At 28.5% G+C, this 27745-nt stretch overlaps 2 protein-coding genes across 3 annotated transcripts in view; one reads left to right on the top strand and one right to left on the bottom strand.

The window, feature by feature from the left end:
* Positions 1-2633, bottom strand: part of LOC111040807 (cationic amino acid transporter 2-like) — a 31095-nt gene extending 28462 nt beyond the window's left edge. For both annotated transcript variants that reach the window (XM_022324834.1, XM_022324835.1), the window contains exon 1: positions 2452-2633. The gene's annotated coding sequence lies outside the window, so the exon portion shown is untranslated. The remainder of the gene's footprint in view (positions 1-2451) is intronic.
* On the top strand, positions 29-18355 carry LOC111040809. The gene is given in 21 exon segments (XM_022324836.1): positions 29-135; positions 201-383; positions 6666-6848; positions 6961-7169; positions 7345-7585; positions 8860-9004; positions 12093-12249; positions 12316-12443; positions 12560-12788; positions 12999-13144; positions 13455-13612; positions 13688-13950; positions 14016-14093; positions 14154-14310; positions 15386-15768; positions 15844-16094; positions 17161-17291; positions 17438-17552; positions 17615-17697; positions 17773-17931; positions 17997-18355. Coding segments are annotated over 21 exon segments (3600 nt in total). The 5' UTR covers positions 29-45; the 3' UTR covers positions 18108-18355.
* Positions 18356-27745: the final 9390 nt, after the last annotated feature.

Raw genomic sequence — 27745 nt, 5'->3', positions numbered from 1 at the left:
AAAATAATGATTATGCAAAACAGTTTTCGATGGGCCTGATTCATAATGACTTATAATGATTCTATGTTCTTACCGCCTTGGAATTCATGGTCAAATGATTTCATTAACACTGAAAATTGGGACGAATACAACGATGTATGTATTAACAATTAATTAAGGATTAGAAAATAAAATTCATATAATCAAAAACGATTATATAGCAACCTGTATTTAAACACCCCGGTGGCCATGAATGCCTACCAATAGAAATTGCTCAGAGTGTCAAACTATGGAAAAGACCTGGCGAAATATTTAGCATTGATGGACTTACCGTCCAGCCTAAAGGAAATGCAAGCGATATAGATAATTTATTGACCACCAATGAATCACTAATGAATGTTAAAGTAATAACAGTATTTTTATTTTAGTTTAATTTTAAGTTAACAGTAACATTTTATTTTATTTTATCCGCATCGAGATTATATTTTGTTTGCATGGTTAATGAAGTACCTAGGTACCTATAGTATGTAGATATATAAGAATAACATTGGTTTTCAAAAGTAATAATTATTAATTATTGTAACATGGCGTATAACTGTTTATGTTTAACTTAAATTGTATAATAATATAATTTTGCGGTGACCTATACAATATTTATACGATATACCTACGTACTTACGTACTTTAAATAACAATGCAAAATTATTTTAAGTAAAATTCAAGGCTTTGCAAAATAGGTACTTAAATTTTTTAAAGAAATATTCTTGTGTTCAAAATATTATTAGTTTAAATTGTTTTGAATGTTATTCGATATTTAATTCGAAACAAGACTCCCCTTTAAGGTTTCAAATATAAGCCTACTTCAAAAAAATTCCTTTTATATATGATTTCTTAAAATGGGCAAATGGCAAACTATAAGACTTGTGTTAGGTTACCAGTACATATAATGAAAACAGAATTGTATTGTCGGTTCGCCCAATATTACCAGTACATATGGCCATTATGCACAATACAGAATACTACAGATTAGTGTAACAATAATTATAGTGTTGTATTTCACAACATACCTAACAACCTGACCAGCAACGGAGTGCTCATTGGTACCTATACATTTTTCATTTGAATTCCGTCGTATCAATATTTTTGATAATTATATATAAATTTAAATAAAAGTCATTTTACACATTAACATTATTTAACAAATAAATAAATAAAACCCATATTTTCACTTTAATACATCACTTAACTAGGATAATATTCTATACAGGATATTATTGGCAGTAAAACCGCATATTTTCATGTATTTTAGTAGCCTGTAAGGACGTATATTTGAAGATTTTCTAAAATTCTATCAATACGTTCATGAATTATATATCTAAATTGTTATTGCTTGTTGGTGAAACTAAATTTAATCTAATTTTACTCATAGGAATTATGAAAAATAAATCGGTACTCAACAGTCTTACAAAAAAAATCTCCCATTATCTCTAGTTCTCGATTTATTCAACATGTTCATTCTATTGTTCAACATGGGGTGATGGGTATACACCGCAAACGAAATAGGTACCTATACGGTCCTAAAAATACGACGATATACGTAATCGCAATCGCACATGGAAAAAAAAGGACGAAATGAACAATAATGACTTACGGCACTACCATAACGTATCTATCTCTTCTGGCTCATCACCTGGCCACCTGTTGCTACCAATATAAATTTACGTTGAGTACGATGGACGAAACTGCACAATTTTGCCTAACTAGCCGTCGACGACTGCTTTAAAAAAAAACGCACCCTTTTTTATTTCTACTCCAAGAAGGTTTGACAGACAAACCAAAAATCGTTAGATAAAACCTCACACTTAATAAGTTCATTGCGCATATCGTGTTGACATATTGTAGCAATGAACTGTTTTTATCTACAGACGACAGACCATTTTGTCCGATACCACATGTACAATACATAATGATCGTATATAAATATAAAAACCAGTGAGGGGTGTTTTAGTAGTAGGTAGAGTAGTGTCAGTACTGTACACACCACTAGCTGTAGTATAAATACTGATGTACACATCTGTACCTAGGTAAAATATATAGATGTGGTTACTGTGTATGGTGTATCGATATAAAATGTTTTAAACACAACTTTTTCATAATTTTTCCTAGGATATCATATAGATTTGTAAAAAAAAACCGGGCATCGGATACCAGCCAATAAAACCGAAAATGTATTTTATATTTAAATTTTGAGAAGAGACATAAATATTAAGTATGAATAATAAATTTTAATTTTAAAAATATATCAATTTGGACAACTTGTATACTAATTTTAAAAAAAAACCATAAGTGCTCCGTTTTTTGGATAGGTATCTCAGATAGAACATTAAATTTAACTAAATTTAAAAACAATTTTCGGTTTTGAATTGAACGACACTAATATATTATTATAATATTAATAAAATAAGGACTTACCAATTTGCCGTGGAGTCGGTCGAGTCCGCACCCTCTTATGCCCCTGTTTGAATCGCGTCGGACGTGCGCACACGTGCTCTGACGATCGTGTGTGTGCGGCGACTGGCGCGTGTCTGTATACGGAGTACCGCGATCACTGCACGGTTGTGACGTGCGGCGACGAAAGCGACGGCGACGGTGCGACGGCGACGACTGAAACGGCGGCGGCGGCGGCGGCAGCGCTCGACGACAAAACGATAGAATAAAAATTCGGTTCGTCTCGCACCCGATAGGTCACTGGCCCTGGCTACGGTTCTTGTGACGCCCCCCACCCCGATGTCGGTCATCGGGCGGCGTTGTCGTCGGCTCGCTCCGGTCGTCTCGCTCCCGTCGCGGGTGGTTCGGGGACGGCTAAACTGCCCCCCGGATCCCGGCGCGCGCGCTCTGACTCGCAGACCTTGAACTTGGCGACCGCAAGCGACACCACTTCCTCACCGACCTCTCGTGCCCCTGCATCGCAGCTCCGTCTTTGGATCTCGTGTGGTGCGACGGCAAGAGTACTGTAGCGCTGTTACATTATACAAGGTAGAACTATGTCGTATAAAATAAACAAATCAAATGTAATCGATCATCGACAAAAGAATTTTTATAATAAGCCGCTATACGTCAGCTAAATTATTGTTGAGAATTTAATGTTCCTTGTTTGCACTACCTTAACATCTACATAATATGGATAAACTCAAGGTATTCAATATTTATTAAATGTATGACCTTATGGGTCGTAGATGGGTTACCTACATTGAAAATTATATCAGAAAACTTTACATTTTCTAAAAATGATTTTAAACTAGAATTTTGAAGTTTTTTATAACAGCATAGCGCATACCATCAGCGTTGATAAAAGTTGACAAAATTCGTTGTTAAACCAAGAATATATTAAATATAAAATGTTTGTATTGAGCAATACAAAAATAAAAAATAAAATGTTTGAATGAAATAGAAATAGTTTTTTTAATGTTGTGTTAACTTAAATCGATGTTTAATTGTTCTACAGATTTTTCACAAACAAAACCACATAAAATTTAGTCACATCTTTGTACTTAATGTGCTTGTTTGGAAATTAAGAATCAACTATAACATTGCAAAATATATGGAAAATTATAATAAATAATTAATAGTGAACAGTTTACTATACATAAATAAGTCACTGTAAGAATAATATTGTTTGAATAATATAAAAATAAAAACATAAAAACATTTTTAACTCAAAATAATTTGCAAATGTTCTTGACTTTGATAAATTTTGCAAAATTCCTGTGAAATAATGCTTTGATATTCAACTTCAATATCTTATCTGGTGGAAAAGTGAATCTAGCTGGTGTATTCGGGAGGTCAAAATTTAAAATTCCCTTTAGTTTTCAAAAGCACCGGGAAAAACAAAAAAAATATTAACTAAAACGAGAATTTTTATGCTAATCTGGTTTTTGACAAAATCGATTTTGGTTTTTCTAGTAACTCTACAAAAATTACCTTAGAATGTAGATCCATGAAATTTTCACTGAATGTTAATACTAACATTTTCTATACACAAAAAAATGTTTAAAATAAGTTGATTCTTGGTGAGCTATTATAGGCATATGTAATTGTTAATTATAATTAGTTATTTTAACTTATGTCAATACAAAAATTTTCGCTCCGTTAAGAAACTTTAAAATATAATACAAGGCTTTTCGCAAGTTGTTGTTAGTGGAAATTAAAAAAAAGTTGCGTGTGAATCCACTATAATTTTTTTGAGTAGGTATATTATTATATTTAATACACACACTGACATTTTCAAATGCAATTGTTTTGACAAAAATGAATTTAACCTATTATAGTTTACTAATGCCTATTATATAGTGAAAGGAATAAATCACTTATCACAATAATATCATGAAACATGCCTGCTTAGTACCTAATAACTAATAATATAAGCTAGCCGTCTTTGCTCAGAATGGTTTTTCGTATACAATGACTCGTTGAATTCAAATTTAAGTAATTTACTCATCTATTATAGTGACTTCCTAGACACCTTATGTACAGCAAAACGCAGCCCACTTACCTAATTTTTTTACTTTTGACCTCCTCAAAATATTAACACTATCAAACTTTTGACCAAAAACCAGCCACAAACTGAAGATTGAAGGAATTTTTATTGCCCCTAATTCACACAAAAAAAAAACACCAGTGTAAACCAATACATTCGTCGCTCCCCGCTTAGAATTTGAAAAAATATCACATCAATGTAAATAACTAATATATTTATCACTCCACAATAATCTGAAAGATACAAAAATGGAAGTTAATTCTCACAAACACTTTTATTATTATAAGAGTAAATTTATAATAAAATCTTTTCAACGATATTTAAAATTGTTTTTTTAATTAAATCTAATTATCAATACATTTCAAATCAGAACACTTATATGCATTATTAATTCAACGGATAAGTACTCGTAAATTAGTTAATTATCATAACTACTACAATTATTTATCAATGAAATGTGACTTACTCTAGCGACTCGTCAATTTAATATAAACATTATTTTATTTCTTATAACCCAAGGTCAATATTTTATGTAGAAAATTAAAAAATGTATGAAGAACGGTTTTGTATTTTTAATAATAGTCAACTATTGAAATGCATTACAATGATAGGTTCCTTAATCGTAGGTTTCATTCACCACCTTCAACGTATATATTTTGAATACCATGTAAATGTCGGATATTGTAGATACTTTTTCTTTGGATAGTTGTTTTTAAAAAATTTGTAACACACGAATTACCAGTATACTACATCAATACCTCCATCAATTACCTTCAAAGACAAAAAATGATGAACCTAACCAAATGTTCTTAAAGACACTAGAAAAATGAACTGGCGACTGGTGTAAAATACTATGTTATTCCTTGTGTGTTGTGTGTTTATATTAAAATATAACATAACGATGCAGCGACTATGACTTTTGCCCCACTATTAGTTACCTACCCAGTTGTTCTATAATGAACAACCTATTTGTGAGCAATAAGCGCTGTCATGAAAATAGACATGCGAGTATGTACGTATACTGTGTATATTATAATTTATACTAAAGCTTATAAGGTTTCCATATAACTAACCGGTTACCAATAAGACGACTAACATTAACCAGCTAGTGTATTCTACAAAATCATATCGTTAGAGATGATCGCAATTTAAAGAGCGTGAAACTAAAAATTTATTTTTGAGTTATTATGAGCCAATTTTTAATATTTTGTCAAATATCCAAATAAAATGTATGAAATGTAAACTCTTAACAATTTAATGTTTTTAATAATTGTATACATACATATATATATATATATATTGCACAACAAGTATTCAAATAACCAAAACAACTAAACACCATACACAAATATAAAATGTGAAACATGATTTATAGTTTTTTCTTGATTTACTTGAGAAATAATTATAATAATTATTATTCCAATAATATTGTTACAATAATGTACGTAACATTTCTAATAATTTAATCGATAAATAACTATCTTCATCGTATAGAGGTACCTACCTATATACAATTTCATTTAAAATATATTTAGATCGTTCAACTAGGTAACAGTTAAGTGGTTAAAAATGATGAAAAAATGAATACGTTTTAATAAACTACAATTTTTTATTATATTAAATACGTATAAATGTAAAGTGGCATTAATATCAGATTATGATATTAAAGGAGAGGATCGTATAACATACCTACTATTCATACATAGTGTCTCATAATATTCCGATGGTTTGTATGATAGACTGACATAACTTATACATCTCAGAACTGAAACACTCTGTGGACATGTAGTGTGTATATAGTGTAATGAAAAATAATAATTATCATCATTATCATCGAAATTAAAAATATGCACCATAGGTATAATAATATCATACAATGAATGTAATCTATACACGTTGTTTTTTTTACTCTGTAATTATTTTCTATACATTTTTGAAAATATAATTATTAGTTGTATAATAGTTATAGTGCGAATACTACTAGAGTAATAGTAAATGTTTTTCATTTATATTTATAATTATGTATATTTGTAATTATACGTTATGTTACTTAAAATATGTCATCGATATGCTTCTAAGGAAGAAAACATAGATTTATGTACCTTAACTTTAAATACAATTTTACATTTTTACATTCCACTTGATTCAGGTTTATCGGTGGATTCTGTATCACATTGTGTTGTATACAACTCGATTTAAAAATAAGTGGCCACAACCATGGCATCCATCTAGCGTGGTTTTTTCACGTTGCAAAGCTGAAGTAGCGTGGAATAAAAAATCAAAACCAGAGTATAATCCATATGGAAAATATTGGCTTAAATTGTTTTACATGGTTTGTATGAAGTTAATTTTTCATCATTTAAACAACAGTTATAAAATAATTTATATGATTTAAATAATAAATAAAAACATGGAAAGACTTAAACATTGATATATTATTCAAGGGAAAGTTTCGTATGATATGCGTCAGCGATCATTTACCAATAAGTGCCGATGGCCGCATTTTATTGCCTCTATGCGAAGACAGCAAAGTTCTTTGGTTACCATTACTTGTCAAAGGACTGTTACGTATTTACTCTCTGGCCGACGATTTTGATCAATTCAATACAATAACATGTCTCACTGGATGGTCTTGTATTCAAACAAATTGCCAGTAAATTTACATTTTAAATTACATATTATTTTTATTGTGTGTCTATATTTTAAAACAATTTTTTTTTGTAACTCAGTTACAAGAGTAATAATTTAATTTAATCCTTAATTCTATAATTCTACACCAATATAAATTTTGCTTGTATTCATGATTATTAAATTATTCTACTCTTTAGACTCATTTCAAAAGAAAATCTATGGTCATCGATTTTATCTCACTCTTCAAATTCGGATGTTGGGCATTTAGATTTAGACAGCAAATCAAAAAATAAAAAAAACCCTAAACATAAGGATTGTTTTCAATTAACGACTACCGCAGGCACTCAATGCCACCACGACGAATTTATGTCAATTTATGGATCAAATCCCCCGAACTCAATAGTTATTGGGTTTATATTGTCACCAACTATGTATAAAGTAAAATACAATAATTATAAATACTTAAGCTACTACTACCTAGTAATGTCACGATAACCAGAGGTATAAACAGAACATCTTATTATCACATTACAATTATAATAATTTCAAAAACCTGATTTTAAGCAGACCAACTTTACTGTCTGATTGGGAAAGTTTAGACTATCCACTAAAATAATTGCCACTATTTTACCAAAGTCATATCATTGGATAATAATAATATATTCCTTATTGTGTATCTGTATTCTGTATACATTCTGTATTATGATGTAATAAGTAGTTTCATAGGTTATGAGAAAACCTTGAAATTTCCAATTATGATTTCATTATATAACCCCCGAATATTCATTAATATTAAGCGTGTTTTTATTCTTAAGATATTAAAATATTTTACAACCCAAAATGTCAAGAATTATCTACTTGTTAAAACTAAATGATTCTTTCAGTCTCTCTATAAACTATCTTATAAAGAAAACTTTTATTATGTATTCGGGAATCGGAATACTTATTTAAAAATATTTTATTATATTTTATATCGTGATGATAGTACAATAATATCATACTTATAGGTTTTTTTCATAATAATAACATATTTTTTGGCGCTTAAATAGGTAATACTTAAAAATATCAATACATATTTATTTTCGTTGTCCTTAAAATGCTTTAAAATTGAACATAGGTACCTAGGTCCTAAGTATAGTGACATTTTATAAAATCATAACAAATTGGTGACAAAAATATAATTCTTTTTAAATAAATTTAGAGGAGATAGTCCAACTTTTATTAAGTACATCTATATTCTAGGCCAGAGGTCACTAATTAATATTTTTGAAGGATATAATTAATAATGATTCAGATAAAATTGGTGACTCCTGTTCCAGGATCCAGAACTTATGGAGTAGGGTTGTTTGCTCTTTGTTAGCATAGAGACAAAGTTTGGCTGCTCGGGATATCTGGCCCTGCAGTCTATTAGTATATACTCGTACTAACAATATATTTTTCTTTGACCTTTCTTATACATACCTAATGTTGTGTTTTAAACAAATTAATATTTAAATACTAATTTATTATCATTTATCACATTTGATAAAAATTAACGCGATTTTGGGATTTGCTTGTAACATTTGGGTAAGAGACTCACAGTTATTTCAAACTCAAAAAAAAATATTATGTTAATTGTTCATTTAATCATTTGAATTTTTTTCCCAGCTTGAACTTAGGTTTTAGAATCTCTTGTTTGTATACTAGTTATTAATATTAAACTATTCATTTAGGGGAATAACCTTAAGCCATTGGGCCGATACTCGCAACCAATGTTTTTGAATTACGTCAAGATGATAAAGAATAAATCATTACCAACTTGGAAAAAATATCGATGGGCGAAATGGGCAACTGACAATAATTTAATCAGAAAACATGGTATACCTATGTAACTAATTGCATCAATTGTTAGTAGCTTATATTTCATACTCACTAAAATGAGTATTATTGTATTAATACTGCTGCCTACTTAATGTTGTATGATATAGTATTATAAATTATAATAGTTAAATCATAAATTAATAACAATTTACAGTCTACAATAAATTTTAACCGTATAAAAACTTCAATAAGTACCACTTGTAAATAGGTTGACTTTAAAATTAATTTCTACCTACTTATATAAATAACACGGTGGAATAAAAAAAGTACTCTAGATAGTCTGTACACATATTACATAATTCTACTGTGAGTACAGGGAAAAAAACTTATAAAATAATGAAAACATTTTAAATTCAATATTTTATTTGTATAATTTGTAAACAATCTACAAATATGTAAATATTTTTTTTATTTTTGTACCTATGTACTATTGTATAAATTAATTAACAGAGATAATATAATAGCTAAATTTATGTTTTTCTAAATGTGTACATTAAAAAAGTAAATAAAAACGACTACTTATCAAGCTATACCTACTTTAAAGACGAAGAAAATATTATTTTAAAATTCCATATAAAAATAACAACTTGAAATTATGCGAATATTTAAGATACAAAGTAAAATATTGTATTATTTGTCATAAAGATTTGTAATCTTACATTAATTAATGAATATTGATTACTTATTTTATATTAAATATACCGGTACAGAGATAATTTTTAATGGTTAGAAAAATTATATAGATATAACACATAAAAATAGATACCTAACCAAAGTTATTGCATTGAGTAGGCACACTCAAACATAGTATAATAAGCACATTTTAAATACAGTTTCTTAAAAAATGAGATTAAAAAGTAGTGATTTGATAACAATTATAGGTGATTTTACTTTCGACTAATTTCAAATGGTTTTTTAAAAGAATAATTTAAAATTCAATACCTATTGATTATTGTTGTTATATAAGATATTATAAATAAATATAATAATGATAATACATTAATACATAGATACCGTTTTGATAGTTAGAAAATAAAAATAACAAAATTAATTAATGATTTTAGATTCTGAGCGGAGTGATGAAGTAATTGATTTTACAATGATGTGTGCTTTTTTGTGTATGTGTGTGTGTTTATGTCCACGAAAAGAAGTTGAAAAAATATTTCGATTTTCAAATTTGGTGGTGATTTTCGGTAAAAAATTAGATTTAGTTGGTGCATTTGAGAGGTTAATACAGAAAATTCCCAGACATTTTCAACAAGAATACCTGTTACTAACCTCAGGAAAAAAAGGAAAATTAAAAAATACGGGAATTTTTAGGCAAAACCAATTTATGACAAAATAGATTTTGGTTTATTTGTAATAACACAAAAACAATTTACCGTAGATACTTTAAATTTTTACCATATGCTCATAAAACCATTTTAAATACAAGATAATATTTTCCAAATATATTGACACATTTTTAGCTATTTATTTACACTTCAAATTTAATTATTTATAAAAAATATCTATAAAAAAATTTTTTCTTGGTCATAAAGTTTATTAGTTTAATAGATACAATGATTTTATAATATCATTGAATTCAAATTTAACACATCTATTTCATTGACCCTTTCGACTTTTTCTGTAGGTATATCAAAGCGGCACACTTTTTTTATTTATTTTGTAGTTGTCTAATGACAATATTCTAGTATAATATCATATTTTCAATTTTCATACGCATAATTATAAATAGTTTAAGTAGGTAACATATTTCAATAGCTTACATTCTACAATTAATAGGGTTGGTAAACCCTGATTCTATCCGACCCTCCGACATGTGTGTTTACTATTTGTTAAGGTTAAAGATGATTTATTTATATTATAATATAAGAATAATGTTAATGTCCTGATAATAACGTGATAGTAATTTTAATAAAAATATTTCAAAGATTTTAAGGTCGTTGACCGATTATTCTCGTTAATATTGAATAGAATTGAATATTGATGTTAAATGTAATTAGTATTACAATAGGTATACATCGTATTGTTATTATATTATTTATAGCATTATTAGTTTGATTATATAATGTATTTAAATTTAAATGTAGACGTGAACGTTTAATCATATTTACTGCGTACTTCGTTGGTAATTATCAAATTTTAAAGCCTTAACAAAAGAAAGTTAAGTTTAAGAACACAAATTAGCTATTTTTTATCCCATTTTTAGAGTACTTAAATTTGTTTTTATACTGACTTTTATATTACATAATATATGAGAAAAATAAAAATGTTCCAACCACCACAGCATTAAATATAGGTAAGATTCAACTAATCACTATATACCTACCCAAGTGTATGGTTTTTTCAAAGTCAAATGAAAAAATTTGTGCCAAATGTAATACCACAAAAATCAGTTTTTGATATTCAATAGTAGAACAAATTTTACATTTCATATTAATATCAAATAATTACCTGAAAATATTTTTAAGTATTTTTAAATAATGAAAATTTTCCGTGCTTAAAACAAATATGCTGTTTATATATAATTTAAAATTGGAAAGTATCATATCACAAAAAAAATTGCACCGAAATACTAAACACGTTTACCAAAGAGTCAGTGTTATCAACAAAATAACAGTGACACTCGTCGTGGGTATGTCAATAGTAATCACATTCGAATAATCGCTTTTTTGATATTTACGCTAGCTTCTACTACGCGTGGCAAATGAAAATAATAAGTAAATTATTAACTTTTAATTGGTAACCATTAATTTTATAATCACAAATTAAATATGTAAGTTAATTTAATTTAATTATTTTTGCTAGCTTTAAAAATAACAAAAATAATTTATTATTATTTTGGTCTTCAAATTACAACAATTCTCAATTAATTTGAGTACCGATATTATTGCTTTTTACTGAGAAACGGCTGTTATGTTTTCTAATAACATCTAACTCCCAAAACTCAACACCTTCCTAAGCATAATAAAAAATATATTATGATAAGCTGCATTTATAGCTCCATCTTATGTGTAATGGATCACAGAAAAATTGTATTTTTATGATAACAATTTCAGATATTTTCTTGTTTTTTATTTAGAACTAAATGATTTTATGAGATTGATAAATGTATGCGCACCATGCTCGGCCATATTAAATCAATCGTCTCCACTGATGAAAGTCCTAAATAAACATAAATCCAATGGACAAGACAGTGAATACGAGCTTGATTTTTCATATCTAAAACCTTTTACTACGTATACAATTTAAATGGCATTCAAAATACATCGCTACGCATAATATCACAACATTTATTATTTCAGATGTGTGCAATTTTACATCAAAAAATACCAATCGTTTCGATTTATTAAGTCAGTCGTCTTTGAAAACGAAGATAGTCCGGAAAACGATATTTATCAGTCTACAAACAATCAATGCTGCGCATATTTACGTATCCTTTTTCTGTGCGACGGAAATAGATTTTAACATTACATACTTGAACGCTGCACATAACTATAGTTGTATGTATTTATTTATGTTTAATATTTCTTAAAAAAAAAAAAATAGATTTCGAGTCACCGTATTGCCAGGCTATGCTTTTCACATTATCAGTGTGCAAAAACTATACAATCCATAACGGTAATATTGAACTAGACGCGCCTTCAAATCGCTATGTAATTGATTGTCCATATATTAACGTGGAACAATTTCTCTGGTACGAGACGAAACTTCCGACACCGCTGTCTGCCATTCGCACAAGAGGAGTGTCATACGTCGTGATAAATTTTAAACCTGGGTGAGTATACATATTATACCGTCTGCAGCGTACATTCAACATGCGCAACATTTACATATACGTGTAGGGCGTAATAATACTTGTATGGTATATTATTATAATAGTTATTATCATTGTTATTATTATTATTATTATTATTATTATTACTACTATTATTATTATTACAATTATTTACTTCGAGTTCATGCGTTCGTATATGAAAACCAACAGAATTAACGTGTTGAAAATATGGGGTGAACTGCCGGCCAAGTATTCGCTGACAATCGAATCGACAGTAGACTTCTCCCTCCTCAATACGGTGAAAACCGTTTACGAAAAACTCACCAATCGACCCAAATCGCTGACGGCCTTACTAGGTGAGTTAGTTCTGTTGAATGTTTGATTATGATAGAAATCTTAGTTAAACACTCGAGGTATTCCGGTACTCGTACTAATAAAATATAAAATGACACGTGGTATTTCACAATATTCCCGATGCGTGGTTTTGTGTTGAGAAAATTACTATTTTAAAAACAACGAGTTACTTAATATTCTACATGCAAACGTTTAACACCTGACGGTGTTGTATGTTCTTAGAGTAATTTTCTCATCGTATAGTACTTGAATAGAACCAAATAAAAATGTTGAATATTCATTATTCATATACATGATATTACATATTTTTAGTGCCTTTAAAACAAACGTTTTCACAACTATGTACCACGGAGCCAAATACAGGTGACCGTGGACAAAGCTTACTAAGATTTTACTCTATGTTTATACCACCCTCCATTAAAAACGAAACCGAATTGGAGAAGATTGAAAGATTATCGAATATTTCGAAAGTAAATAAACGATATTAAATTAATTAACAATAGGAAATATGATTAGAACTATAATTGCTTAGTATACATTCGTAGACAATTCAATCGGCCATGGTAAACATTATAGAGAGTAAGTCTCCTAATGACCCAAACCCTTCGGCAGAATTATACACGGAATTACAAGAATTATTACAAAACAAATCATTGGGACTAAAACAGATTTCAGCATTAGGTTTAAAAAATAAAGCCATACATAAACCGAAATCTGCTTCAAGTCCGAAAAAAATAAAAACCGAAAAGTCTATAGTAATAAAAAAATCTGTTGTCAAATCTAGAATAGGCCATGGTAAAAGTCCCACGTAAGTATTGAAATCAGTTCAATAGAATCGTACAACATGATTTTAAAAATGATTATTTTTATTAGGTCAGTTTCGTCTAGACCGCAAAGCAGTAAACCAACGGCATCAAAAATTGTTTATGCAAATATGTTTGAAGTATTATGGTAAGTTCATTTTTTTTCTCTTAGATTTACATTTCATAATATTATATATGTGACATGTAGCAATGTATTGCATTCTGGCGAGATTGACTTGGATGAATATCATTTTAAAAATGATTTATTTAATTATGTGGTTAATGTTCATTTTGATGAGCATACTGCAAAACCTATCGATACGCTGTTATTGTTTCGTCTAGAACTAAATACACATTCGAAATCAGTAAGTTAAATGAATTAATCAAAAAATAAACAATATTGTAAAATTATAAGCAACGAGCTGAGTTACACGGTAAACTCACCCAAGTAATAAATATATAGTTTTGTTTTTCTATTTACTATTTAGTTTAACCAACTATTTATAGATAGTTACAAATAACTTTCCAAACATTTTTTTTTTTAAATCTACCTAACTTTTATTATTTTAACTAGTCTGCTATCAGGAGGTACACTATTGATGCACAGAACTTTGCTATGTTTTTGATGGAAAAAAAGCAAATTGGTAAATCTTGGGACTTAGGAGGTGGAACATCTCTGATAAAATTGTAATTAACTCACTGATTAAGTAGAACATTCAAATGCAATGTGAGCATCTCCCTTCCTCCACCAAAATTATTGTCGTGGTGAAACGCCCTCCAAAAGGGGGTTGATTTTAGCATTATTTTTAACATTTATAACCATACATCATAATATTTATGTATTTATATAGAAATGGAAATTGCAGAACGCCCAGCACCAACATTCTATCTATTCTGCTATTATTTATAAAAATTCATAACACAATTGTGTCTAAATATACTGAATTGGAATTATTCTTAAAGCCTGCTCTGTTGTATTCTCTATACATTTAAAAAAAACAATTAAGGATTGGATAAGTAGTTCCAGGCCAACCAGTCACAAAAATAATAATAACAATAATTTCAGTCTTATAATTATATGATATGATATTTTGTAATTATTTGTTTACTTTGTACATGGAATAAATATTCTTAAATTATGGAAAAATTAATAATGCTTACATATATGAGAACAATATTTAGATTGTAGTTTTTTAAACTCCGACTGTAGTTATTTTTAATAATAATATCATTGGAGGCGCTATTAAAAAAATATTTCTTCAGCTGTATTTGCATAATAGATTTGAAGCAATAGGAACCTATATAAGATCAGTAAAAATATGTATTTAGTACCTTTGCTAAGTGCTAAGTAATCTTATCTTTAGAATCGTATAATAAACAAATAAAACTTGAAAGCTATGCTTGTTAGACCAGAAAGACAGCTTAAATTAATTGTTTTAGGAATTGGTGCCAACAGTTATAAAATTTTCATACAAAAATAGCGACAATTTCAATATTAATTTAACTTTGATCAACAACGATACTCAAATGGAAGTCATACCAATGAACATTGACATGAGTATGTATATGGTTAGTAATACTTCTAAGGGATACTCGCTAATAGGATGGACTTCAGAAAAAAACCTAGATTTAAAAAATGTTAGTTATAAACTTGATTTATTTGGACGACCGTATGAGATCTTACACTCATGCGGAACGCAAAAGGATTATAGCTTACAGAAATACAACACAACGGTGTGTGATCATATTAATACGCCCGATTTTGTTAATAAGCATGTGAAAAATAGGTTTTACAAGCCTAATGCTGAGAACCTATTGGCTAGGTAAGTAATAAGTAGCATATATTCCAAAAACGTAAAACATATTGATTATATTTTATTTTTCTACCCACTGCCCAGGGCGATTCTTAACGTTGAAAAAGCAGCTTTGTACACAATATACTGTCATCTAGAACACCTAGATGATGTAATGATGGAAATTCGAGTAGTAGACGTAAATCTCACTGACGATATTTCTACAGTATTTGCATCGTATCGTACACGCGGAAAAACAGCATTTATCCCAGCTATATTTTTAGATCCACATCCCACCAATAATTCACAAATTCAGATTAAGAATTCTAATAATTCAGGTACTTAAAATAAATTGTGTATTTATTTATATTATATCTTAATCACAATAATCTATGCAAACAATAATATAAACAAGTAAAGAAAGCTCACTCTGCGAGAGTGCTAAATTCTCGGTTTTTAAGTGTATTTTAATATCATACAACGCAATAAACAACAATTCCATACACTACCAGCGGCCGGGGACCTTCCGTTTTTTTCCTTGGCGTGTTCCTGATCTATACAGGGAGTAGGGCTTCGTAAAGTATAAATAAAAGTAATTGACCATAAGTAATTTTTGGGTTAAATTTTAATTTACAGTGAAGAAAGCCGTTCATTATGTGGCCGCTTATAAAAACTGACCCATAACCCCTTTGGTGTGCCAGGCCGACACTCCACACAATTAAATAACCTTTATATTACTTTTTTATATTGGTTAGTACTTATGAATCTAATCTATTTTTAATACATACTTGTATTTTGATTTTTTTATACTGAATAGTATAGTATGAATTTACTCTAAATAAAACAGTTATTAAATTAATAATTTGTTCAACTGTAGTATTAAAGTATTTATATTAGTAAGACTAGTTAAGTGTATTTCTAGTTTTTTGTTTTTAAATTATGAATACTCATATAAAAGTGGAAAAATTAACATCAGTTATCGTAACTATGTACCTACTGGTAACTAACGGACCGACACAGTAGGGGAGACCTAACTAAATACGAGTATAGACATTTTGTTAACCAGATGAATTTATCAGACCCGTATCAGTATTGTCATAGTAGTACCCAAACCTCTATCACTTACCAACCTAAAATACGTAGCATCACTTTACTGGTGGTAAATTGTACGTTTCACCTCTAAAAATATATTGAAAATGATATGTTAATATGTAATAATTCTCTATTTAGAGAATAATTTTGTCCATACTCTTTATTTATTAAATATACTTAAAAACACAAATGTTTGATTCAATAACTACCTATTAAATAAGTATTTTAATGTACATACCTAGCTAGATTATACTTATCAATTCACTTAAAAGTAATTTGTTGTTGACACAAGTACGTTGTATCTATTCTCAGTATCAAAAGAATATGAAGCTGAAAACTCGACAAGTATAGTATTTGTAATCGAGGTTATTTTAATCAAGAATATCGACATCGATTACATTAATATACTAAATGATACAAATCAATATGATTGGACAATTTCGTGCACTTACGATAAGAAAGTAACAAATTTAAAATACTGAAAATCTAAAATTTTAACTAACGATTTATAACATATCATTGATGTACCTACTGAGTACTGACCTATTTTAAGACTTTGAGTCCTGAATTGGTTTCAAACTTTGGTTAAATTATGATTTTTGAATAGCTCACAGGTATTACACTCGAATCAAATGTTGTAGATTATAATTTCCATTTTATCAGTTCAATACCGCATCAAATTCAACCACCTACTATTTTACAGAAATCGACAGCCGTATCTAGTAAATATAATTTTTTTATGTACAATATATATATATATCCATATGTTATACTAACTTGTTAGGTTCAAATGTTACCAATCAAATTGATAGTTTAAAGCCAAATTTGGATTACCATACACTGTTTGAATTCATGATAGCCCGTCAAGTATTAATATCTAATCAAATAAACAATAGGAATTACTAATATACAAAATAATTAATACTAACTTATTTTGCGTAGGATATAATCAAAGAAAAATTGGTGGATAATGATTCGAATGAATCATTAACGGATAAGTCAATTGCACTTTTAAATAAAATAAAAGAAATAACTACTCTGCAAGATACTACCATAAAAATTTTAAATTCAACCATGGATAATAAAACTGAAAGCCGTCATGTACTAACAGATCAATTATTTTTTTTGTGTTCCGTGTAGTCCTAACGTCGTACATTTATTTACAGAATTTGGTGGATGTATTAAGCAAACAAGTCTTAAGTTTACTTCAACTTCAACGTAAATCGACTATGAACGTACAGAAATCAAGGATGATGAAAAAGAAGTCACGTGCTTAATAGATATAACAAATCAAATTGAAATATTAATCTGAAATATAATTTAGTGAACCATTTGTATATTTCAAGTAATCAAATGCCGTAATCATACTAGCAATTACCACATTTATTTTGCTATTTTTCTTGTTTTTCTACCTACATAAAATACAAGTAGCATAATATTCTAATCATCATTGTTTTAGAACCTATTTAAAAAAGATATAATACAACCATATTCTTATAGATATAGGCCATTAAATGTGGATAAGTTTTAATTTTGATTTTTTTTTTATGGGTGTTGGTGCTGTTAATTTGTCATATAAGGGAGAGGTTTAAATAGAATCTTGCATGAGCGTGGACAGTGTGGTGTGCTGATTTCGTGATATTTAGCAGTTAAGATGTTGTGCACCAATCTTTATACAAATTACAATTTTAAAACATGGTTGTTGAGTCTCGCGTAATAAGTTCACGGAATAATGAAATCATATTGAAATTTTATTGAAATTTCGGGTGGATGGTGGAAATCCCCACTCAGTACTCCTAGATATGCCAATGATCATTAATCATTATAGGTACTCATCATACTACATATATGTAGTATAGATTAGTGCAATCCGAAAACTAATCTAAACACAGTTTATTATAGTGATTATTTATTATTGTGTCAGTATAATATGTTATTACAATTATTTAAGTATATAATAAATTCTTCAATTAGTTAATAGTCGTAAGCTTAAAATAATATCGTTTATTCTATTCCAATTGTTATTTCTAAGACAATATTCAAATTAAAATGATAATTATCTAAAACAATAAATTTTAAAACAAATGTTTAATTACATTTTGATTAATTAGTAATGTCAAGTTTATCTAGGTACCTATACTACAAATTATATGAGTAATAAAAAACCATTGTATGCATATTATAATGTAATATAAGTATTTAATTTTAGATTAATCCAACTACATAGTAAAAATTTACTGTTGGTATTACTAAGAAACACAATAATTAAAATAGCAATTTAGAATATTTATATACATTGTTTAAAAATAATATTTTAATACAGGTTAGGTACTAAACTATACTGTAGCTACTTACCTATCTTATAAATACTATTCTCTAGGTAAATAATCATTGTAGACAAATGAGCGATTTCAAAATTTGGAGACGAGTGGATCAACTTTTATTTTTAAAACTAATAATAGTTATTAATCACAACTTAAACGTGAGTAAAAACCAGTCCATGTCCTTCTCCAGATCTAGTACTTAAATTATCTATACCTACTCGATGAACTATGTTAATCTTACGTCGATCAGTGGTAAAAAAAGACCTGGCAGTCTTTTTATCCGCTGACCTTAGATTCCACTATCACATCCAATCAATAAGTTGTAATGCGTATAAGACACAGGGTAAATATAAATAAGGTTCGTAAACCAAATGTCGTCTGACAATCTAATGTTCCTTAGTGCGATCCCTACTTGAGTATGGTTAAGCTGTGTGGGATTCCCACACAGCCTTATCGAGCGAGTCCAGAGGCACTTTCTATCCTATGCCGACCATGTATTGAATATCCCCCACCCGTTGCATAACTACTCACCAGTTCTCCACGACTCACGAGCATGGTTTGTCAACACTAGCTGACAGATGAGTTGACATTACCTTGAAGTTCTTCCGAAACCTCATCGACGGTTCTAGCGATGCATCTACGCTCCTTTCCCCCGTCGGCTTTCGAGTCCCTCCACGGCCCACGGCTGACCCACTCTACCACCACTTTTGCTATCCCTTTGCGAAGCGTTTATTATAGTTTGAATATTCCAATACACTTGATGTACCTAGCTTGCTGACGTACATCCTTCGTTCTTACACAAACCTAGATACCTGGTACTGTTTTTTATTCCGCTAACTTGCCGTTTGTATGTATAATAAATTTACTCACTTATTACTGTACCTCCTTCGAGCTTAGCCCGTATAAATAAAATAAAATTCTCTAAACATTTTGAAAATGTCAATGTGTTTAAAAAATGATAATCGAGTAAATTAGGGAGGTTACAAGTTTCTACGAATAATACTATTTAAATTACAACAAATAACTAAAATCGTTATTTTTCGTTTAAATGTGTGATTTTGTAAAAACTTGACTTTCAAACGACCATAAAAAACATTCTGACCTGCTTTCTTAAGCTAACACAATCGAAAGAAATTTATGAATATATAGCAGCATATACAAAGATTTATCAAGATAATATTTTTAAAAATTCATCAAAATTTGCAAATTATTTTATGCTTGAAAATGTATGAATTCAATTTTTAAAGCTAAGGATTGAAAATTTAAACAAGGTATTTTATAAGTACTAAGTTCATACTAAATAAAAACCTGAAAATTAACAATTTCTCATTAACCAATTTTCTTATTTTATTGTATTTCAAAAACGGTTCACTGTAGATAGGCACATATTTAAAATGTTACCAAATGTTTTAATTAACATTTTCTGTACATGGTATAATTTTTTTAATATTTTTATTGAGTCTTCTTGAACTTGAAAATTGAATACAAGTTTTTCATAAATTGTTTTATCGGCAGTTTATAAATATTAAAGAAACAGCACAATTTTTTTCATAAGCCTTCAAAGTTTTAATTTTTGAAAAATTCATTGTCCTAAATAGTAAATACGTACATATAAAACCTTGAATTCTTACTACTTTCACGTTTTCAACAAAATTATAACAGTGTAAAAACAGTGTTATAGCTGTGATTATATTAGACCTTTTTACCTACCTGCTTACAGGTACATGATATCTCAAGACCCAAATCAGAGATCGAATCAAATACCAAAAATACGTTTAACGGGATGATTTATGATTATTGCTGATAGTAATCTACGATTCGTATATAATAGCAGTCGGCTGACGCAAGGAAATATATATAGGTATATCTAAAGTAAATGGTTTACAAAGTGGGTTTACCAAATTTTATCTTATTGTTGTAAATAATATAATTATAACTAAATGTGGCCATAGAAGAAGAGTTTAAAAATCAATAAATAAAAAAGGTACCTCGGTTCAACATTTTTTTGTTATTGACTTAACAAAAATACATTTGTTTTTTCTACTTACATATAATATGTATATAAACACAAAGATAAAATGTATAACCAAAACTTGAATTTTATAATATACATATATATTAAATATTTTGTATATTTATTTTTGAATCACTAACGCTGTTCCTTCCGAGCTACAAATTATTTGTTTCTAGTCATTGGTAGGTACAAATGTACTATTCAAAAAACGGGTGTCTATTACTATAAATATAATTTTTTTTAAGGTTGGCAAGTGGGTACCACTCTGATGATCAGTAGGTATCTAGAGGGCCCAGGTAACAGCTGTGTTAAATTTAAATTCAGTGATATAAAATCATACAAAAAACGATTTTGAGCGAAGATTGAAAGCCAATTATGTTACCAAGAATATTTTATGATATTCTACTATTAAAGTAATTTATTTCTACGTATTTATTACAATTGGATATTATTTAGTAATAAAGTAGGTTGAATTCATTTTTGAAAAAAAAAATTTCATTTGAAGTTACAATGTTCGCAATATAATAATATACATATTTTATAAGTATCAAGTACCCACAAATAATATTTTTAAATTATAACAAAATAATCATTTTATTCTTCGTTTGAATAATGTCTAGTTTCCAATTTTCAAACCTAAACTGTAATATATTTTTTTAATTTTTACAAACAAATTATAAGGAACCTTTTATTAAAATGTAAATGTTCAAGTAATTTCAATACAAATTGTTATCAACAATAATTAAACAAAAACTAATACAAATCTCATTTTTCTTATGTCTACATAAATAGGTCAAAAAGAGTTTAAATATTTTCAAAGTTTCATCGTGTATGGACAATTGTCACATAAACATTTGATGAAAGTATCAACGGTTATTACTGTTATTAGTTTTTGAGTAACACCAAACAGACAAAATCATATTTTGTCAAAAACTGGATTATAAAAATCGATGTTTATCTACAATTTTTTTTTTTTGGTCGCTTCTGACTTATTAAATGCACTAAGTCATCAACTAAAGGAATACACTTTCCCACCAGAAAATTTACTGAAGTTGTAAACCAAAACATTATTTCAACTCATATCCGCACTAAAGGGGTGGGTGGCCGGGTCAGGATCATCCCTTATTGTTTGACATAACTTAAAATTCTGAAGGTGTAAACCCCTAAATGTATAATATGGTTGATATCGCATATATTATACATTAAACATTTGTAACATATCTTTGTATAATACATCAAATTGTTGTTAGTAAAAATAAATACATTTTCAAACCATCGTTTTCAAATCATGTTATCGTTATTTCGCCAATAACATCAAAGATTGCCGGACGTGGTACGTATGATATCGCTCTTCGGCCATAATAATAACGATAACTTTATCTTAAGATAATAAGAATAGCAGCAAAGATCATACATTTAGGGCTCAGAAGTTGATAACCTTAAAAATATTAAAAAATGACCTAAAATAAATGCAAAAATGACAAAAAATGTTCTTGAAAAATGACCAAAAAATTACAAATATTTGTTTTAAATTAATACAAATACATTTTTTTAAATATTTTACTCTATTTTACTATACAATTCTATAGGTACGTTTACTGATTCAATTCAACACTGATTCATTTATACTGGTTCAATTTTATAACAATATCTTGGACAATTTGTATCAAATTATAAAGCCTGAGTCCTCAAGTTTCTAACTTGGTAATAGAATCGGCCAGAGTTCCAAAGTTTGAATTAATGTAAATTAAATTATGTTTTACATTATCATCGTTCATAAGATTTTGTGCTTTTTCAATTGACGAAGAATCATCTTTGTTTAGACAAATAATAATAGTTTTAAACATTTCAAAATGTTCCAAAAATAAGTAGCAGCTTTTAACCATGTAACCCACCTTGTCAATACCGGTTGTGGTGATAGAAGATTATTAGGTGCTATTTCCTTGAAACATTGAACGCATGATGGACATTAAAAAAATATTTTTTGATGTTCGATGTTAATTGATCTACTTTTGGGAAGTGCTTTCGAATCTTTTCCGCAACACTATGTAATCCATGAGCCAAACAACTTTCATCATATATATGGACCGGCATCGCTAAAGAAAAACAAAATATTGTCATGCTTTATTTCTTGTAGAGACGTGTCTAATAATTTGAAGATGGCAGTATGGGCAGCTTTTTCTAAAATCCTTGAATTGAGCAAAAATATTTTTCCCGAGCTACCGACTTCCAATGTACCGACCATTACGTTTGCCACGTCTTACTAAATCCGTGGTTTCGTCTATAGAAACCCATACCTGTTGGTTTTCGCAATAACTTCTTATTTTGTTAATACAATCTTCGTAACATTCAGCAACATAATTTTTCCCAAGCATCGATTCGTCAGGAATACTTTTGTGCGTGTAATTTTCCAAAAATGTACCGAATAATTCTTTATTTTTTGTGTTGAGGAATATTTGCTGATAAAAGAGCTTGACATAAATTGTTATTAAAAGTAGATTTTTTTAGTACCTAAGAAAAGTTTGACTTTGTTTTAAATGTTTGCTCTCTTTTGTGTTTTATTCGGGAAATGTGTTCTTCAATAGTGATTTTTTTCCGAGGCTACCTTTACTCCACATACTTTACAATAAAGAACTGGGCCATCGGATGAAAAAATATCGTCTCCGAATTCCAACACAAATGCACGCAAGCGAACCAACGTTTTCATTTTCGACATTCCGAAAATATTACGAAAAAATAATAAAATTTAAGTTCAATATTATTCACTATAACACGACAACGACGCGGCAGCGACTAATCGGGGAAATAAAAAATCGGATACTAATCAAATATTAGAAAAAATAATAAAATGTGTATAATATTCACTACAAACACGACAACGATGAAAGTAATCGGTGAGATAAAATAGGATAGATACTAATCATAGTCAGTGGTAATTTCCAAGTTTTAAGTTATCGGCATAATGGTCGACAAGAAACGATATGAAGTGAACTAGAGTGAAATCAGTAAAAATGTGGGAAAATGACCTAAAAATGTCGAAAAATGACTTAAAAAGTGATAAACACCAAAAAATACAAAAAAAATAGTTGTTCAGATTCACATGCTAATGAAACACATTTGTAGCCTGGAGAGCATTGTCTAAAATGAAAAATGCATCAACTTCTGAGCCCTAGACATAATATAGTATTATTTCTATTATTTAGGTGATATTTTTTTGTCGCTATAGTATTCAAATGTATATTTGATGATAAGAGATTAATTTAATTGTTACCTATTGTTCAATATTTTGATTTAAAATAATGAACAAATCATCAGAATCATCTGCAAAAGCAAAATTAGAAAAGTTCTTACTTAAAAAAGTCACAGCCATTCAAGTAAGTAAAATTTAATATTTTTGTAACGATTTATCAAAATATCTAAAATTAAAAATGATTTCTTAATTAGTTACAACTTATAGTTTTATAGAGAAGTTGACAGTTGTGTGTTCTATGTTTTTAAATTAAAAAATATATAATAAATAATTTTTTAGAATCAAATCCAAAGAAAATCATCCGTGCAAGAACAAAACAAATCAATCAAGAAACAGGACATAGTATTTAACTATTACAAAAGTTCTGTATCAAATGTAAATCATAAGATGCAAATAGGTTTTATCCAAATACTCACAAATACATGAGTTATTAAATTTTTGATTATTTCTGAGTACAGAAAGTTGTCAGATAAATTGTACGAAAAACCAAAATATAATAAACCAATCTATCAACAAAAACTTCGATGTAAGTACAAATATATTTTATTCCAATTGGTACTTCAAAGCCGGGTTGAAAATAAATGTCTTATAAACTGGTATGTTACATTTATTGAGCTATTTAACATGTTAAAGCAATAGAGTAAACTACACACAAAAGTATTTCAATAAATATATCATAAACAATAATTTTCTCCCTCGGTTTGAAAAAATTTTTTTAAAAAAAACGTTTTCAACAGAATTGAAAAACAAAAAAAACTATCGAATTTCTTGAATTTTGTGATGTAAACTTATTTCCAGATGTATACATGTCATTAAAAATTATTTGTAATTTGCCTGTGATGACGCATGTACTTCTGAAAGAAGTTTTCATCTTTAAGGAGACTTATCTAAAAAGTACTATGGGTGAATTAATAATTAATATTACATACATATTTCTTTAGTTCTTAATAGTAATATTATAGAGACTAAAGTTTAAACTTCAATATACTTTGCATGTTTATCGAAGCGTTCGCTATGCAATAGGTAGATACTCGTTTTGTTAGAGACCACCTTATTTCATATAATCATATGAGTAAAGGAATTTTGGAATAATAAGTTAATATTTTGTATTTTTTGTTAATTTTTAAATGTAAGATTTCAGAATTTTAGTTATTAGTTTTTTATGACACTTAACATAAAAATTTAATTTTTTTTTTTTAAATTACAGTTTAAGATGGTTTACACGCTAACAAGGATTTTTATAAGTTTAACCCTATAATAATAACATATTATTATTTATTATTCAGACAATAGTAATTTTTTGAACGTATCCACGTATTTCGTACGACGTCATTATCGAGATAACGAGCAGCTACAATAATATTAAATCACTATAATAATTCCCCGTTCAATACTCAGTCTAGAAAATGTAAAATCGATATTGATGTGTGACGGTACCCGTCACTCAGTCGTCAGTATATTATAGGTACTCACTTTATCCTCATCCACCAAACAAGTGTAAACAATACATTTGTATTATTTGTTCGTTCAAAAGTTGTTAATTTTATAGATGCATTATTTTGAATTTTTAGTACACAAAATCATTTTTTAGTACCTACGCTTTCGATGGATTTATATACCTATAGCTCATTCTTATTACTCAACAAAATTCACTTACCTAGACGGAATAATTATTGTATAATTAAATTATAGTAGTTTATAGGTAAAATAGGTGTCATTTAAAATGTACAATATTATACTATTATCTATAACAATTATTACATCATTGCGCCAATACTTAAGCGCCGTAAGTAAAAAAAAATATTAAATATAGGTGTATGAGCACCAAAAATATATTAACAAAACTAACTCTGAAAAATAAGTATAAAAATTCCATTTCTAAACGACCATATTAATTATTCATCGTATTTGGTGGACTATTATTTCCCCAAATATTTCACTGACGTCTCCATTAGAAACGTTTTTCAGTATATATTATGTACCTATTGTACCTATGTCAATATATACAAATATATTACATATTATTTTTTAAAAATACAGCCTTTATGAATATTGAATATTATATAATACTATATATTATTATAAATTACAATAAAAAATGTAAAATTAAAAAATATTATAAAGAAAAATACAGCAGATTTGTCATACTGAGACGCACTTCTTGTTGAATGTATAAAGATGCGAGTGAATTGAAGTTTTGAAAGACAAAAACAAAACAAAAGGAATTCTTACTTTTATACTCGTATTACATTCGCTATTAAGTCGTCAAAAAAGCTGATAATAGTGGTGCCAATATTAAGCCACTGAATCGCGGACATGCACAGGCACAATGTAACGTGAAAACAAAATATCTTTGCGCACAATGTGTGTGAGGAATCATTTCACGACAATAGTATGCCACTGTTCTATACCCGAGGCGAGTGTTATTATACATACTTGTACCTATAACCTACACGTCATATTAATATTCTCAACACGTCTCATACCATACAAGATACACCCAAGCGTGGCCGCACGCCGGTTCAAAGTTTTAAATATTATTTTTAGTGTTCAGGCGACAAAATAAATGCTTAAAATATTTTTGGTTTTTTAAAACAATAATAATATACAGTTGTTGACTAATCGAATTAATAATAAATAATAAAAATTAAGAAAAGAATGGCACAAATACTGGCTAAATTCACCTCTCTCAAACAAACTCATAAATGTAAAAAAAAAACATAAAAAAATGTAAATACGATATCGAAAGAAGTGAGAAAATAATCATCGCCCGAGAACAAGCCACTCCCGTCTAACTTACTTCTACAGCTCTACCTCATCCGCTAAGAACTAGCACTAGTATGTGATATTCGTTGCGAAATATTCACAATAGACCACAGAGTGATCAACAACCTCAAATGCGTAAAAGCCCGCATAATCCTAAATAACCTTCTATCTCTACACCAATCCTCGAAGAAGAGAACACTGATGGAATCTGTACTTTTTTAATACCATCAACCTACTACTATCTACCTACTAAATATTGTGAATCTTCCCAAACATTGTAAATATTATAATAAGGGCAAAATGTGAGCATATTAATATTATTTTCTGGTTATTAAGTTATGTAGGCCAAAACCTTTGTAGTTAGTTGAAGCTATATTTACCAAATAACAACTTCTATAATATGATATTTATACCGGAATTCCGTTCCGCGCACCACAAAAATAGAAAAACAATGATCGCCTATTATCTAAATGTAGATGAGTTGAACCCAAATTGCAAAATGTATCATATTTTATTTTAGTTTTGCTGTCTTTTCTATGTAATATTATTTTATTCCATATT

The sequence above is a fragment of the Myzus persicae genome, unplaced genomic scaffold (assembly GCF_001856785.1).
Source record: "Myzus persicae strain clone G006 unplaced genomic scaffold, MPER_G0061.0, whole genome shotgun sequence".
Classification (NCBI taxonomy): Eukaryota; Metazoa; Arthropoda; class Insecta; order Hemiptera; family Aphididae; genus Myzus; species Myzus persicae.
The sequence above is the reverse complement of the archived record's forward strand: the minus strand, read 5'-3'. Positions and strand labels throughout refer to the sequence as shown.